Source organism: Clupea harengus, unplaced genomic scaffold (assembly GCF_900700415.2).
Source record: "Clupea harengus unplaced genomic scaffold, Ch_v2.0.2, whole genome shotgun sequence".
Classification (NCBI taxonomy): domain Eukaryota; kingdom Metazoa; phylum Chordata; class Actinopteri; order Clupeiformes; family Clupeidae; genus Clupea; species Clupea harengus.
In genome coordinates, this window is record NW_024880153.1 from 12,899 (window position 1) to 29,547 (window position 16,649).

General features: G+C 41.6%; 1 protein-coding gene across 1 annotated transcript; it reads left to right on the forward strand.

Moving 5' to 3' along the window:
- The first annotated feature begins 1,651 nt into the window (after positions 1 to 1,651).
- LOC122131430 lies at positions 1,652 to 5,886 on the forward strand. The gene is made up of 8 exons (XM_042706191.1): positions 1,652 to 1,699; positions 2,641 to 2,701; positions 2,791 to 2,988; positions 3,091 to 3,261; positions 3,365 to 3,532; positions 4,244 to 4,306; positions 4,964 to 5,068; positions 5,606 to 5,886. Exons 2-8 carry the CDS (start codon positions 2,647 to 2,649, stop codon positions 5,884 to 5,886), a joined length of 1,041 nt encoding a protein of 346 aa, XP_042562125.1. The 5' UTR covers positions 1,652 to 1,699; positions 2,641 to 2,646.
- The last annotated feature ends 10,763 nt before the right edge of the window (positions 5,887 to 16,649 follow it).

Sequence of the window (16,649 nt, forward strand, 5' to 3'; positions counted from 1 at the left end):
GGATTTATTTTTGGATAATGACCTCCGGACAATACATTATCCCTTACTTATTATACGGCTCTTCAGAATGTTCCAAAAAGTTCCGTTGATTTGAATGGGCCACGGCAACGTTCGCAGGCAAGGCAAGGCAATTTAATTTATATAGCACAATTCATACACCGTGGTCATTCAATGTGCTTCACATACATGCACAACAATGTGCTTCACATAAAAAACATTTTTTTTTTAAAAGCAAAAGGTCAGTGCATGATCATAAAAACAGTAAATTATAGAAAATAAAAGCATGAGAACATTAAGGCATAAAAATAGTAAAATATAGGAAATAAAAGCATAAAAAGAATAATAACAATCACTAGTCTATTAGAGTAAGCAATAATACTTCAAAGTCTGTCAGGTCTGTCATTTCTTTATATTCACCGCTGCGAACAAAATAATGACCGCTGTCATCGGACTATACATTATCCCTTACTAATTGCATGGTAAAATCCCACCTGCTGAAGAGTCACCTCCAATTTCAAGAAGTACTAAGGATAGAACCCCTCTTGTTTGTAAATGGTATAGACACTATGGATATTAAATGCAACAATAAACACATACGTAACACATTATTTGAAAAAAGGAAAATTAGTTCCAGAGGGAAAGCTTTCTGGAATAACATCTTTAATGACATTGACTGGCAAAGAGCATGGCTTTTGCCATACAAATTTTGTATTATTAATACAATTAAACAAGTGCACATTAAAATTTTACACAATATATATGTAACAAATTTGTATTTATCCAACATTTTTAATATTGAAAATAAATGCTCCTTCTGTAATAGGGATTCTGAATCTTTAACTCATCTGTTATACCACTGCTCATGTTTACTTACCTTTTGGACTCAGATTGAAAGATATATATTGTGTAAAACTAAAATGAATGTTACAATTGACTGTAAAAGTGGCATCACTTATTTTGTTCATAAGAATAACAATTTTGAATTCATAACTAATTTGATTATATTATTTGGCAAATTCCATATACACAAAAGCAGATATGCACAGGTGACCCCTAATTTTACCACATGAATTTGCACAGTATACTGACACGCTGGACATAATAACCACAACCAAAAGTAATAGAATGATTAAAATGTACAGAGAGCTCTTCAATGTGGAATAATATCATCCTTTTTCCTTGTTGTATTGAACTTTTGCTTCCAATTTATGTAATGTATCTGTCCTGTGTTTATTTGATATTACTTATTTGATTTTGTTTTATGGCTGATGTGATGAGCACTTGTCTGTATGTTTTTGTATACTGTTTTGCAATAAATAATTAAAATATATATATATAGATATATATATAGCAAGGTGACCTATATAGCTGCCATCGACTTCAGTTAATGCTACCTAGCTTTATATTAATTTACCAACATTAACTGACTCCTTGAGGGGAGAATATCGGGTAAAATATTGTGGTTTCTTCTTTTTATTTAGGATTTTTACTCATTTCTTTACAACTTGAATACAAACACATTGACATTTCGTCTGTAATAAAGGGAAGACACTAAAAAAAAAGTGTAAAAAATAAATAATAATAATCGCATGGTAAATCGCCAATCGTCATGACGTAGCAAGAACACCGTTTCACCACAAGTCCAGCGGAAGACGGTGAGTAGCCTACAAACGTATCCAGCCGAGGATATTTGTGATGAGTAAGTTATATTCGTTTGACTAGCTCTTGCAATAAATGCTGTTGATTAACTTATAGGAAGTCAAACACATGTCATATTATGCTCGGAGTTCTGAGTTTAGGCTATTAGATTCAACTCTGCACGGGGATTTTTAATCATATAGCTAAATTACTTCATGTCGCTAAGACTAGGCTATTATACAGTAAAATACATATCATGCTCAGAGTTAATTTTATTAAGCTACATACGTCGGTGTTTGGAGTTTGTTGTCTGCGCAGAAATTAGTATTAGGCTCCTGTAAAGAACGCCAGCATTGTTCACAGTCATAGGTCCGTTCAGTGAAACCACACGCACTTTCTGCTAATGCTAACTCACCTATTTGAAGCTAACACCTATGTTTACAAGGTTCAGAGTTTAAAAGCCTTATTCCAAAATCCTTACAATGTGTTTTTGTACAAAGTATGAGCACCTCTGAAAGTAAGTTCTTGTAAGGGTTTATTTAATTAAAAAAAGTTTTTTCCTTTTACTTTCATGTTATTATTGCTGAGGTCTTCTAGAATATAATAATAATAATAATAATAATAATAAAACTTTATTTATACAGCACCTTTCATGCAAAAGAATGCAGCTCAAAGTGCTTTACAGCAAATACATAATATGCACAAAGAAATGAAATGCACATAAAAATAGACATCAAAGAAACATAACTCAGATATAGTGCAAAACAAATTATAATAATAATAATAATTATAATTCAAATTATAAAATGTTATACATAAAATGCATAGCATAAGATAGAAAATAAAACTGCAGATATATATTTAATCTAACCCCTTAATATCACAAGTAAAATAATCATTCATGCCAGTCAAAAACAGGCCTTAGAGTCCAGAGTGTTAAAGTGTACAAGTTCACTTAAGGTCTAACCTAGGTCAAACTGATCATATTGGTCTGGATTGGAGACAGGAATGGAAGGCAGAAAATCAACACAAAAAAGGAAACACTTGGAGCCTCCAGCAGAAGGTGTGTAACAAATGCAATATGTGCAGACTGTGCTACATCCGTCTTTATGTCTATAAGACTAAAACATTTCTGTATTTGAACCCATGTAGACTCTGACAGCTCCCTGCATGAGAGCAGCTGCGGCCAGGCATCATCTACTGGGGGAGCCTGCGACATCTGCGGCGGAGCCCAAACCCTCCAGTCCGGCCATGCATCTTTCAAGGGCCAGTTTTTCTGCCACCTGGAAGACGGCCCTGGAGGAAGGACGGCTTATCAGTGGCTGCTGGAGCAGCGGTATCTAGACCAGGGTAAGATTCCAAAAATGACGGAATGGAACCTGAAAAAGAGGTGGGAGAGATCAGTCTTTATGTCTATAAGACAAAACAAATTCTGTATTTGAACCCATGTAGACTCTGACAGCTCCCTGAACGTGAGCAGCACCTGCGACATCTGCGGCAGACCCCAAACCTTCTGGTACGGCCATGCATCTTTCAAGGGACAGTTTTTCTGCGCCCTGGAAGACGGCCCTGGAGGAAGGACGGCTTATCATTGGCTGCTGGACCAGCGGGGTCAAGACCTGGGTAAGATTCCAAAAATGACGGAATGGAACCTGAAAAAGAAGTGGGAGAGATCAGTCTTTATGTCTATAAGACAAAAAATAAATCTGTATTTGAACTCATGTAGACTCTGCCAGCTCCCTGTACATGAACAGCACCTGCGACCACTGCGGCAGAGACCAAACCCTCCAGTATGGCCATGAATTCAAGTGCCAGTTTTTCTGCCACCTGGAAGTCGGCCCTGGAGGGCGGACGGCGGAGCAGTGGCTGCTGGAGCAGCGGGGTCAAGACCTGGGTAAGATTCCCAGAATGACGGAATGCAACCTGAAAAAGAGGTGGGAGAGATGAGTTTTTATGTCTATAGACGGCCACTCAGGCTGGGTTAGAGTGCAGCAAAACCCAACTGGACAAGCTGGAGACTGGGAATACAGGTAGGACATGCAGTATTTCCACAGAGAGACAAGGAATCTGTTTCTTCCTCCTAAGAGTCAAAGATTGTATTGTTTTATACCCAGAAGAAAACAACATGCCTTAGGTGAACAGGTACTGCGCTGCCTTTTTCAATTCTATTCAAATGTGTCAAATGTACTTAGTTCAGCTGAATATGAATTTTATTTTTAACATCAGAACTGAAGTCAAGGCTGTCTGAGCACAATATTTATATGTTTAGAAATGTCAGTTTAAATATAAATTTTAAATATGAACTTTAATTTAAATGTGACAGGAAAATATCGCTCTGGATGTTTTACAGTACACATATATTTAGGTCCAAGCCTTCATATGACAGACCACAGTTTCAACACACATGAACCCAGAACATCCCCCAAAAATCACCCAGGAAGCCCAAGACATTTACGTGTATTAAGATATATTCAGAATATATTTACATGAATCTATGTTTTATTCCCAGACACAAACATGCCTTAGGTGCATAGGTACGGCACTAGTCAGAAGTGTCCGATGTAAGTAGTTCAGCTGAATATGAATTTTATTTCTAACATCACAGAACTGAGGTCAAGGCTGACTGAATGTGAGCGTGTGGTGGAGAATCCAAAGGCAGACAATTCAGGTACTGTTGTAATTTTACACTCTGTAAACCATCAAAGTGAGATTCAAGAATTGCTGAGATATTTTTTTGTTTTTTTAACATTTTTTTATTTTCACAGCACTCAAGGCAGTTGATGAATGCTAAAGACAGACTAACAACCAGTGAGAAGGAAATCGAGAGTCTAAAGAATTCAGGTAATTATTCATAAAAAGGAATGCATGTAGTTATTTACCATGCTATTACATGACTTCATAAGGAGGAATGCATGTAGTTATTTACAATGCTATTGCATGACTTCATAAGGAGGAATGCATGTAGTTATTTACAATGCTATTGCATGACTTCATAAAGAGGAATGCATGTAGTTATTTACAATGCTATTACATGACTTCATAAGGAGGAATGCATGTAGTTATTTACAATGCTATTACATTACTTCATAAAGAGGAATGCATGTAGTTATTTACCATGCTATGACTACCTTTGACATTCAATTATGCATGGAAATCCATGGCACAGTTGTGCATGTGACTAAGAGGGAGAGATGTTGTCCTTAAGTAGGCTACTCTCCTTCCAGAAAGAATTGAATTGAATTTTATTTAACTGAATTGAAAGTAAACCTGTCAGTAAACTAGTGATGTTGGTCTTCTACAGAACAACCCAATGTTGCGTTTTCAGTAACTTTGACAGGCTCTGGATTCATGGGCCCAGTTTCTGTTGACGCCATCTTGGTTTATACCAAAGTCATCACCAATGTGGGACAGGCCTACGATCCTATCACAGGTATTCTTTGCACATTGTGGAGACTGAATGGATTCTACACAGACTGAACTATGAGATGTGGTCATTGAATTTAATTTCACTTCATCGTAGGTCACACGTGAACTGTGTGATCTGTGTGAACATATGTGGGGACTTGAGTCTGCCATTTTTTCACTGTACGTGATGTCACCGTGTGTAGTTGTGCATGATTGCGTAAATTATTAATACATCCACTTAAAGGTTCAGTCCGCGATTCTAATCCCAGACACTTTTTGTCAAATTCAGTGAATTTGCCCTCCACTCTTCTCTAGCCGTCCGTTTAGTGTTTGCACTCAGAAACACTCTGGTGTTCACACACAGTCCTGGCTCTGTAAATAGGAAACAAACATGGTGGCTCGGACCGAGCCATCAACAATCTAATCAATACTGTGCCTCAGAAGCCCGGGAGGGAGGGGTTTAATTTGATTGGCTGTGTACTATAAATGAATGTATAGTTCTACAGAGCTACTATACTTAAAGCACTTGGCACATCTGTTTCTTGATTACTCCTCAATACAGGTTTCTTCACAGCGCCAGCGAGGGGAGTCTATTACTTCAGATTTACCGCTAGGCGCGTTCTTGGCTCTCGCTTTATGGGGATACGGCTGTGTAAGAATTGGGAGGTCATGTTTGTGCAGGAGCATCACAATGATGGCCTGCGCGACTACCTCTCGAGTGGTGCTTCTCTGCAGCTGGAGGTGGGAGATATGGTGAACATGCGTCTGCCTGCTGGCTACAGGATCTATAATGACTTGGATAATCACAACACCTTCACTGGCCTCCTTCGGTTTACCCTGTGAGGAGAGTTATGATGGTCACCATGGTAGGACAAGTCACTGTTGTTGTTGGTGACAGAAATGGTTGACATTATATTGCAGAAAAAAGTCACTAAATCACTAAATAATGACTAAATGAGTGCTAAGGAACTTTTTTTTTTGCCATATTCAGATGTCGTTCAACCTTGTTTTTCCATGCAAAGTAATGCAAAGTTTTAGATTAAATCTATTACCTGAAACTCTTTGAATGTAATATAAACACGAATGACTTGATGTATGGGTTCTTGTTTATGGAAATATACTTTGTTAACTTTTTCTTTTTCTACTGTTACAAAGTACACTTTGAAACTTCTTCACTACTTGTTATATGATGCATAGACTGAAAATTACCTCTAGTTCAGACTTTATTTTACCACTGGAACTAGGTATATGTGCTATACATGTGCATGTGTTATGGGTCCTAGATTTCTATTCTGAACCTCTTGTTACTAATTCACTGTGAACATCTTTTGGGGCCAATCAATTTATCATTTAATTGAGTTTCTAAACAGGTCCTTCTTTTTTTCCATCTCTGTCCAACCATCCACTGCCGTTGTCCCAGAGCTGAAGGAATGTAGCATGATAATTACAAAATCTTCCCTTTTATTACAATAATTCAAAAATAAACGAAATATACTAAATCAAAAATATGGGGTGTTTCATTATTTAAGTATGATATAAAATAACTTTTATAGACATAGAAAGACATCACAGAACTGAAGTCAAGGCTGACTGAGCATAATATTTACATGCTTAGAAATGTCAGTTTTCGATATGCATTTCAAATATCAACTTTAACTTACTGTAAATGTGACAGAAAAATATAAATCTGAATATTGTTGGTGTTTACATTACACATATTCAGGTTCAACTCAGGTTGATATAAAATAACCCAGTATCAACACACATGAACTCAGAACATCCCCAAAAACACCGCACAGGCGGCAGTTGTACGATTGGCCCCGTTTGATGGGGTTCCTGCTCTGCATCCTGTTCAGGTGTCTCCACCTGGTTGATCGGGGCATCATCATGAGTTCCATCATCTGAGCTGCATCTGAGGAGAACAGAGGAGTGGGGGTGCAGAGGAGTGGGGGAGTGGAGGTGCAGGGGAGTGGGGGTGCAGAGGAGTGGGGGTGGAGGAGTGGGGGAGTGGGGGTGGGGGAGTGGGGGTGGGGGAGTGGGGGTGCAGAGGAGTGGAGGAGTGGGGGTGCAGAGGAGTGGGGGAGTGGGGGTGGGGGAGTGGGGGTGCAGAGGAGTGGAGGAGTGGGGGTGCAGGGGAGTGGGGGTGCAGAGGAGTGGAGGTGCAGAGGAGTGGAGGTGGAGGTGCAGAGGAGTGGGGGTGCAGGGGAGTGGGGGTGCAGGGGAGTGGGGAAGAGGCACACAAGTGTGTGCAGTAGAGTCAGCTCTGGAAAGCATTTCAAGTTTAAACAGTGCTACACAAATACATTTCTATTATTGTTGCTGCTATTATTATTGTTGTTGTTGTAGTTGTTGTTATGTACCTGGTGTAGTGGGTGTAGCTGCAGGAGGAGCTTCGGCCATAGTAGCACCTCTGCCTGCTGAGTGCCGCAGGGTCTCTGTGCTCGCAGTGTTGCAACCTGAGCAGGACGACTTGCAGAAGTCGCAGTGGAAGATGCAGCAGGAGTCAGGTATGCTAGGAGCAGTGGAAGCAGTGTTAATTTTGGCAGCTATTTTAGATTTAGTCTTAGTCTTTAGACGAAAATGCATATTAGTTTTAGTCACTTTTAGTCATTTTTATCCTGCTTAGTTTTAGTCTAGTTTTCGTAGACGAAAACTCAGAACATTTTAGTCTAGTTTTAGTCGACGAAGTCTCATTACATTTTAGTCTAGTTTTAGTCACATTAAACTAAAAGTTAAGTCCATATTATAGTCACATTAAACTCCTTTCCATCCCTTCTCAGGCCCGGGGACCCCTTGTGTTGTGTCTACAACTGCATAATAGTCAAGCTTGCAGTACTTAAACTGTGGATGCAATTAGTCTCTAAGATACAGATCTCCTAGTATATGCCTACAGCTGAATTCCAATGAATTCAATGTAAATAATAATTTTAAGGCAATACTTAATTAACAGTATTATCATTAAAATATAAGAGAATATCAAGTCTAGATTTTGAAGATTCAAATTATCTGATAACACAATACAACTACTATGCCTACCTGGCCTTAGTTAAATCAACCACATGTCCTCCATATGAATTGCTGTGCAATCTGATAACCAACATACAGTATTTAGCTAGACGGATAGTTTGAGAGTTGAAAGTAGTGCCAATGATAATAACAATTGCATAAATAGACAAGGATATGTAAACCAATCACATATTCATTTATTTTTTCTTGATTAATGTCATGCGTGGCCTGTCCTATAGTCCATTCTGCAATGTGTTTACTACACTTGACAGAAAATAAAACACAATGCACCGCAATAACCGGAGAGAAACCTTGTGGCTTCAAAATAGGTGGGAAGAACACAACAAGAGGCACCTGAAAGCGCACAAGACAACCCTGCCATTTATGCCAAGGTAAGCATAGCTAAGTTATACTAGCTATCGATAACTAGCTAGTATAACTTAGCTATGCTACCTCATAGTTAGCCAACGTTAGCTAGCTAAAAGTTTTGGAACTCATTTGCCCAGCCAAACGGGAGGTTTCAATCGAAAATGACTAGCTAGTTATCCAAGCTGACACAACCTATACACTCGACTGCCCCTTTGAAGTTAACTTAACGTTGGCTAATATATTCGAATAACTAGTTAACATTAGCTAATTATCATTGAGAGTTACTAGCTAATTTACCTTGGCATAAATGGCAGGGTTGTCTTGTGCGCTTTCAGGTGCCTCTTGTTGTGTTCTTCCCACCTATTTTGAAGCCACAAGGTTTCTCTCCAGTTATTGCGGTGCATTGTGCTTTATTTTCTGTCAAGTTATAATTAAAGACTGTCCAGATATCTATTCTTATTTGTCTTCCAGTACCGAGTGCTTGAACTTCAGCCATCATAACGTTCAGCCATAGGGCGTCACTTGCATGTCTGGCCATCTCAGAGAGTGGAGGAGGGATAGATACAGGACCGGGCAACATTCAACCAATGATATGCATACAAGTTTAGAAAAAAAAAACAATTGTGACTTAGTCAACCACCAACATTTCGTCTCGTCTCGTCTCGTCTCGTCAACGAAAGTTAAAATAGATTTAGTCATAGTTTTTATTTATAAAGATCCGTTTTCGTCACGTCTTAGTCTCGTCTTAGTCACGGGAAAAAGGTCGTTAACGAATATTTTTCGTCATAGTTTTCGTCAACGAAATTAACACTGAGTGGAAGATGCAGCAGGAGTCAGGTATGCTAGGAGCAGTGGAAGATGCAGCAGGAGAGCAGGAGTATTGACAGCACAGACTGAGACTAAGCACAACATGAGTGACATGGTAAACATGTAGGGTATGATTTTAGTTATACGGATAGATAATCAGGGTTTATGTTTATGAAAATCAATGCAATTTTAGTGAGGTGGATTACATCCCAAGCAATGGTAAGTAACAGTCTGTGTGTGTGTGTGTGTGTGTGTGTGTGTGTGTGCCCCTCCTGCTCCTGTTGATCTCTCTCCAACAGTGGATCCATGCTCTGCTGGACAAATAGGCCTCCATAACTTCTAGAATTAACATATTCTTTTTCTGGCTTTGTTGTAATGCGAGGATCACTTGTTGGATGCATACACACACATTGGCTTACACACAGACGCACAAAAGTCACCCCAATAACTTGTATTAGCTTATCTCATGCCTCAAAGGTCTTATGCATTTATCATCAAAGCTGATAAAAATCGATCTTAAGTTACTTCAGTGTCAACACAGGTCATTTTTAAATGCACTGATGCGCCAGCCGTTATCCGCCAATAGCACAGAGAAATGTGGACCCAATTTGTGACCGAAATGGACCGACAGTAAGGGGCCTTTTCGGCTATATACGGGTTAATCTAAGACTGGGTTGCGAATTACTATTACCTACTACTCTCTGCACACGTCATTGCGTAGCCTACTCTGATTTTATTTTAAACAAGGTCGATCAGCGTCACCAAGATGTAAAGTCCAAGACAGCGTTTCGCCTCAATTTATGAATACTAGCTACAGTCTGACTTACAATTTGTTGCTTCTTGTTGCCCACTGTGCAACTTCTGTTTTGTTTTGTTTTGTTCTTGCTCAGCGCAACTTGTCATCGTAGAGATGCGTTGGTCTCGTTTCAACTGCGCTGACAGGGGGGGCTGAGCGCGACCTGCGATCAATAACGAGGCGCCATGATGCCTAGGTCTCTTGAACCTCCTTTTACGTAGATAATGTTACCAGTTTGAAAGACGTTTTCAATGGCGTTATTAGTCAGTCACTACCATGTCTGGTAATGAAAACATGGTTCACTATTAAAAGTCAAGGAGAAAGGGAAAGTGGGTGTTAGTGGCAAAGAGATGGGAAGATGCGTAAAGTGCGCCTAATTATGTATTAGTAACGAAACAACAGGTGTTTTAGCATGACATATCAGCTGCTTGTTCTTCTCGTCTCCTCTTTCTCCTTCGCAAAATTATCATTTGCTCTTCAATGTTAATCAGCTCCAGCTCCACCCACTCACTTTGACTCCAGGTTGCCATCGTTCAGTGAGTGTGTTGACAACAAGACCGGGTATATAAACAAACCAACGACGTCCACGCCCACAGATGGCATGGGATAGTCGACTTCTCTAAGGTCGTCTTTGAAACGGTCGTTGCTCCACCTACTGTTCTGGCGTTGAATTGCTTTGGAAAATGCACAAACCTTAGGGAACCATAAATCAAAACGAGTCCCTCAATGCAACTGCGCGGCCAGCCGCAGCTGCAGTTGCAAGAGTATATATGAGCCTTTAGGCGGTGATTACGCGACGAGGTTCTTGTTTGCTAAATACGATGGAAAAAAAACATTTGGAAGAAAATAACCCCCAGCGGGAATATTTGTTTTCTCTGAAGCGTACTGCACTACACACACAAGCCTCTTTACGCTTCCATTACACCAACGCAGTGAAAATTTAATTGTATAGTGGAACTATGTTATCGAATTTGATTCTTTATAGATTCTGCTTAATTAAGATTTGCTGAAGAGTCCAAGTATTGTTTCCTCCAATGTAAAGATATGGTGACATTGTATTTTAAGAGTTAGCTTCTGCGCACTATTACTTAAATTGTTTTACTGTAATATAAACAAAAATGGCCTGATGTGTTCCTATTGTCAAAATGCATAACATTTTCCACGGAATCACAAAGCACACTTTCTTTGTATTGACTCACTCCTGATATTCTGCATAGGTTTAAGATTAGGCCTGATAAACTTTATTTACCACTTGAATAGTGTGTGCTGTACATATTTATGTGTTAGATCTTAGATTTCTATTCTGAGCCTATTATTACTGCTGTCACAGGGACCATCCTTTGGGACCAATTCGTTTTAAATTAAATAATTTTGAAAAAGGGTTTTTTATCCAGCCCATCCATCCACTCCTGCAAGAATTAAAGAAGAAATGCAACAAGCAATTTGAACAATATGAACGAAAATTTTATACAAATATGACATTTAAAATAATTAAAACAACGTTTTAACAAATATACATTTAAATTAAAATATTAAACTTTAAATATAAACTTCAACTTTAACAGAAATTTGAAAATAAATTTAAATTTAAACAGTTTTACAATTTTTCACACAGCGATCAGGTGTGGTGCCGGTGGCCACATGAGGGTCTCTGTGAGGTGTGGTGGCGATGGCCAGATGAGGGTCTCTGTGAGGTGTGGTGGCGGTGGCTAGTTGAGGGTCTCGGTGAGGTGTGGTGGTGGTGGCTAGTTGAGGGTCTCGGTGAGGTGTGGTGGCGGTGGCTAGTTGAGGGTCTCGGTGAGGTGTGGTGGCGGTGGCCAGACGAGGGTCTCGGTGAGGTGTGGTGGCGGTGGCCAGATGAGGGTCTCGGTGAGGTGTGGTGGCGGTGGCTAGTTGAGGGTCTCGGTGAGGTGCGGTGGCTAGTTGAGGGTCTCGGTGAGGTGTGGTGGTGGTGGCCAGACAAGGGTCTCGGTGAGGTGTGGTGGCGGTGGCTAGTTGAGGGTCTCGGTGAGGTGTGGTGGCGGTGGCTAGTTGAGGGTCTCTGTGAGGTGTGGTGGCGGTGGCCAGACCAGGGTCTTTGCTGGGTGTAGCTAGCGGTGAGAGCAGGACTGGTAGCGGTGGGAGCAGTGGGAGCAGGACTGGTAGCGGTGGGAGCGGTGGGAGCAGGACTGGTAGCAGTGGCCAGACGAGGGTCTCTTGGTGAAAGCTGCTGAGGGGACTCTGCATTCAGTGCTGCTGGCTGAGGTTGGAGATGCCTAGCAGGAGACACTTGTAAAAGGAAAGATTGGATATTATATAAGAAATAAAATGCTTACGCTAAATAAAACACAAATGCCCTGTCATTTTGTGCTTCACAAAAATTGGTTTCTCTGTTTCTTAAAATAAGTTGGTGATGTCTGAATAGAAATACATGGGCACACTTGCTAGGTTGTCTGAGCTTATCACAATATTGTCCTGGCCAGGTGTCAATGCTGAAGATCTAGAGTAGGTAAGCATGCATGTCTACGGCCCTGAGCAGTGACATATCACCTGGCTGGGGGAGGTGTGAGCATACCTGAGCTCTCTGCTGATGCGGCGTCGTCTGTCAGCTTTCTCTTCAAAAGCTTCTGAGATAGATGGTTGACGACTCCTGCTAGGTGGACCTGTGCGTCCTGTCCCTTTAAAAAGGCCCTCAGCCATGTGATGGAGGGCAGAGGTGTCATCGGTGGTGGTGGCAGCACCTGTTGATGAGGAGGAGGAGGAGACCCAGTGGGGTTGAAGCTGTGGCACACTGACAGGTACCGCAGGCATCGGCTCATCCAGGCCTGGGCGTGCTGCTCCGAGAGAAAGCGCAGCAAGTCGATGGCTGAATGGCCAACAGTCTTCTCACGAAGGAGCTTCACGACCTTCCAGTCGCAAGCAAGCCTGGAGACACACACACACACACACACACACACACACACACACACACATACAAACCCACACCCACACCGACACATACATACAAACCCACAAACACACATACACACACACGCACACACACACACATACACACATACACACATACACACATACACACACTGATAAAGACATCCAATGGTTTTCAAAGCTGTGACAGACTTTAGATCTATCTATCTATCTATCTATCTATCTATCTAAAGGTGAAATACCCACTTGTAGGTGAGGATGGCAGGAAACTGCAGCTGCAGGTGCAAATCTAGCTGGCCTATCACCTCCCTTGCCCACGCCGCCACCTTCTTATGGCAACGCTGGCATTCGAGGTACTCAGTGGCAGCGTAGTACCATCCATCGATGTCTAGCACCCGCCGTACGGTCTTATATAACCCTGCGCCTTTGAGCTTGTAGCCCAGCCGGGAGCACTCGGGCTGTGGGCAGAGAACCCCACAGGCCCACAGGCGGCAGGGCAACCACAGGAACAGGGGGCGGGCAAAGTAGAGGGCAGGGGAGGACGGGGGTTGGCGTGGGGCGGCGGAAGGTTCTGGTGGGAAATACCAGAACTTCACTGGCACCGTCAGCTTAATCTGGCCCTGCTGGTTGGTTTGGAAAAGGGCATCACTCACCCACTCCTGCGTCTCAACAGGGAGGCTTTTCCTCCAGCTTTTGGGGATTAGCAAATTCTGCAAAGTACAAAGTGTGTTACTAGACATGCCTTTAACTTGTGACTTAACATCTAGAGTGTGTTACTAGACATGCCTTTAACTTGTGACTTAAAATCCAAAGTGTGTTACTAGACATGCCTTTAACTTGTGACTTAACATCTAAAGAGTTTTACTAGACATGCCTTTAACTTGTGACTTAACATCCAAAGTGCGTTACTAGACATGCCTTTAACTTGTGACTTAACATCCACAAACAGGACTGCGTGTAGGCAATCACAGTTTTATTCTGATTGATTGAAATCTTGGTATTTTTGCATGTGAATATTAACAGAGAAAATGAGAAACGGCTGCACTGCAAAGCTGCATGGGAGGTGGTATAATGTAGCAGGTCAAGACAATTCTCTGTAATATGATTCAAAGTTATTGTCATTATTTATGTTAGTTGTCTAAGAAACAGGTAGGCAATTATCTTATATGGGGGAATTTGTACAAAGGCAATGATTTAATATGCTAAAATGTCATTAGTCCAAAATAAATGGTAAGTTTAAGGGGGCGCGTTGTTTAATAGTACAGTGAAGCTGTCTGGATGGTGGATTATTGGCATGCAACTGGTAACTAGTAGAACACAGGAGCTGAATACTGACGCTAGTAGAACACTGACACTAGTAGAACACTGACAGGAGCAGAACACTGACACTAGTAGAACACTGACACTAGTAGAACACTGACAGGAGTAGAACACTGACACTAGTAGAACACTAACAGGAGTAGAACACTGACACTAGTAGAACACTGACACTAGTAGAACACTGACAGGAGCAGAACACTGATACTAGTAGAACACTGACACTAGTAGAACACTGACACTAGAACACTGACACTAGTAGAACACTGACACTAGTAGAACACTGACACTAGAACACTGACACTAGTAGAACACTGATACCAGTAGAACACTGACACTAGTAGAACACTGACAGGAGCAGAACACTGATACTAGTAGAACACTGACACTAGTAGAACACTGACAGGAGTAGAACACTGATACCAGTAGAACACTGACACTAGTAGAACACTGACACTAGTAGAACACTGACACTAGCAGAACACTGACACTAGTAGAACACTGACACTAGTAGAACACTGACAGTAGTAGAACACTGATACTAGTAGAACACTGACACTAGTAGAACACTGACAGGAGTAGAACACTGACAGGAGTAGAACACTGACACTAGTAGAACACTGACAGGAGTAGAACACTGACACTAGTAGAACACTGACAGGAGTAAAACACTGACAGGAGTAGAACACTGACACTAGTAGAACACTGACAGGAGCAGAACACTGACACTAGTAGAACACTGACACTAGTAGAACACTGACAGGAGCAGAACACTGACACTAGTAGAACACTGACAGGAGTAGAACACTGACACTAGTAGAACACTGACAGGAGTAGAACACTGACAGGAGCAGAACACTGACAGGAGTAGAACACTGACACTAGTAGAACACTGACACTAGTAGAACACTGACACTAGAACACTGACACTAGCAGAACACTGACACTAGTAGAACACTGACACTAGTAGAACACTGATACTAATAGAACACTGACACTAGTAGAACACTGACACTAGTAGAACACTGACAGGAGCAGAAGAAGCAGCAGCAGCACCAGCAGCACCAGCAGCAGCAGCAGCAGCAGCAGCAGCAGCAGCAGCAGCAGCAGCAGCAGCAGCAGCAGGGAACGGCAGGTCTGGAGAGGAGGGTGGGGGATGGGTGGGGTCAGGGAGCAGGCCGTCAGGGGGGGGTCTGGGGGCCGGAGTCACAGGAGCTGAAAGAGGGTTTGGACAGTACAGGCTGAACACCAGAACACCAGAACCAGAACACAGGTGATGACATGGTTTACATGCAGGGTACACTGTTTATCTAGTATACACATAAACAATACGATTAATGCAAAATTAAACATGCACAAGACTCAGCCTACTATAAGACCAGAGCGCAGGTGATGACATGGTTAACATGCAGTGTATGATGTCATATCCAGTATACACATACTGTAAACAATCAGGGGTTATGATGTCATATCCAGTATACACATACTGTAAACAATCAGGGGTTATGTTCATGGAAATGACAGAAGCACCAACTCAGCCTATTACAACACAATACTACACATGACATCATATGATTTGGTTGCTGTAATTTAACCTATGTGGGGTTTCATTACAAAAAATGTGGTGATGAGGTAAATTCCAACCCAAGCAGTGGTAACAGTAGCAGGCTCTCTCTGAGTGGATCAAGGCAGAGTTGGGGGCTGTTTTGGTCTTGTGTGCTATTCATTGGATGATTTCTCTCCCCCTCTCTGTATGTGTGTCTTTCTCTCCTTCTCCCTGTGTGTGTGTGTGTGTGTCTGTGTCTGTGTTGACGGCTACCTGGTGCTGGAGATGCAGCAGGAAAGCAGGAGTCTGAAGATGGCGTCTCCCTCTGCCACTCCTGCTCCTGTTGATCTCTCTCCAACAGTGGATCCATGCTCTGCTGGACAAATAGGCCTCCATCACCTCTCTAACCAACATATTCTTTTTCTGATCTTTCTTTAAATGTTTACAAAGCTGTTCAACACAGTGCTCCTGTGCTGTGTGTCTTTAATCCCATTTCATGTGATCTCTTTTAAAACCCTCTGGCCTGTAAAACAGGACCTGTCATATTTCCTATTATATTTTGAATAACTAAGATTATACTAATTGAACTTCTTTTCACGTGGTAGAACATGTGTGTTGTAAAAACGTAATAGGCAATGCATTAGCGAAGTTCTGGCACTGATGATAATTCAAAAGTCACCAACTGAAGTAAGTGGTGGAGCATCGCAGCTACCATCCCCCATCTTGTTACTTCATGTGTAGGCCTACTCCTCCCCAACTCCCTTTAGCACCTTTGATAGTGGGCCTGTACAATTCGCGTTATGTTCTGAGGCTCAGGAGATGAATGACGAATGGTGTTACAACAATTTCTGATGCGTT

Bases quoted from the DNA above. Each gene is read 5' to 3' on its own strand.
- LOC122131430 (XM_042706191.1), top strand. From the start codon at position 2,647: ATGGAAGGCAGAAAATCAACACAAAAAAGGAAACACTTGGAGCCTCCA. The intron at 2,702-2,790 runs GTGTGTAACAAA...GAACCCATGTAG, and splicing joins CTTGGAGCCTCCAGCAGAAG to ACTCTGACAGCTCCCTGCAT. The intron at 3,262-3,364 runs GTAAGATTCCAA...GAACTCATGTAG, and splicing joins CCAGCGGGGTCAAGACCTGG to ACTCTGCCAGCTCCCTGTAC.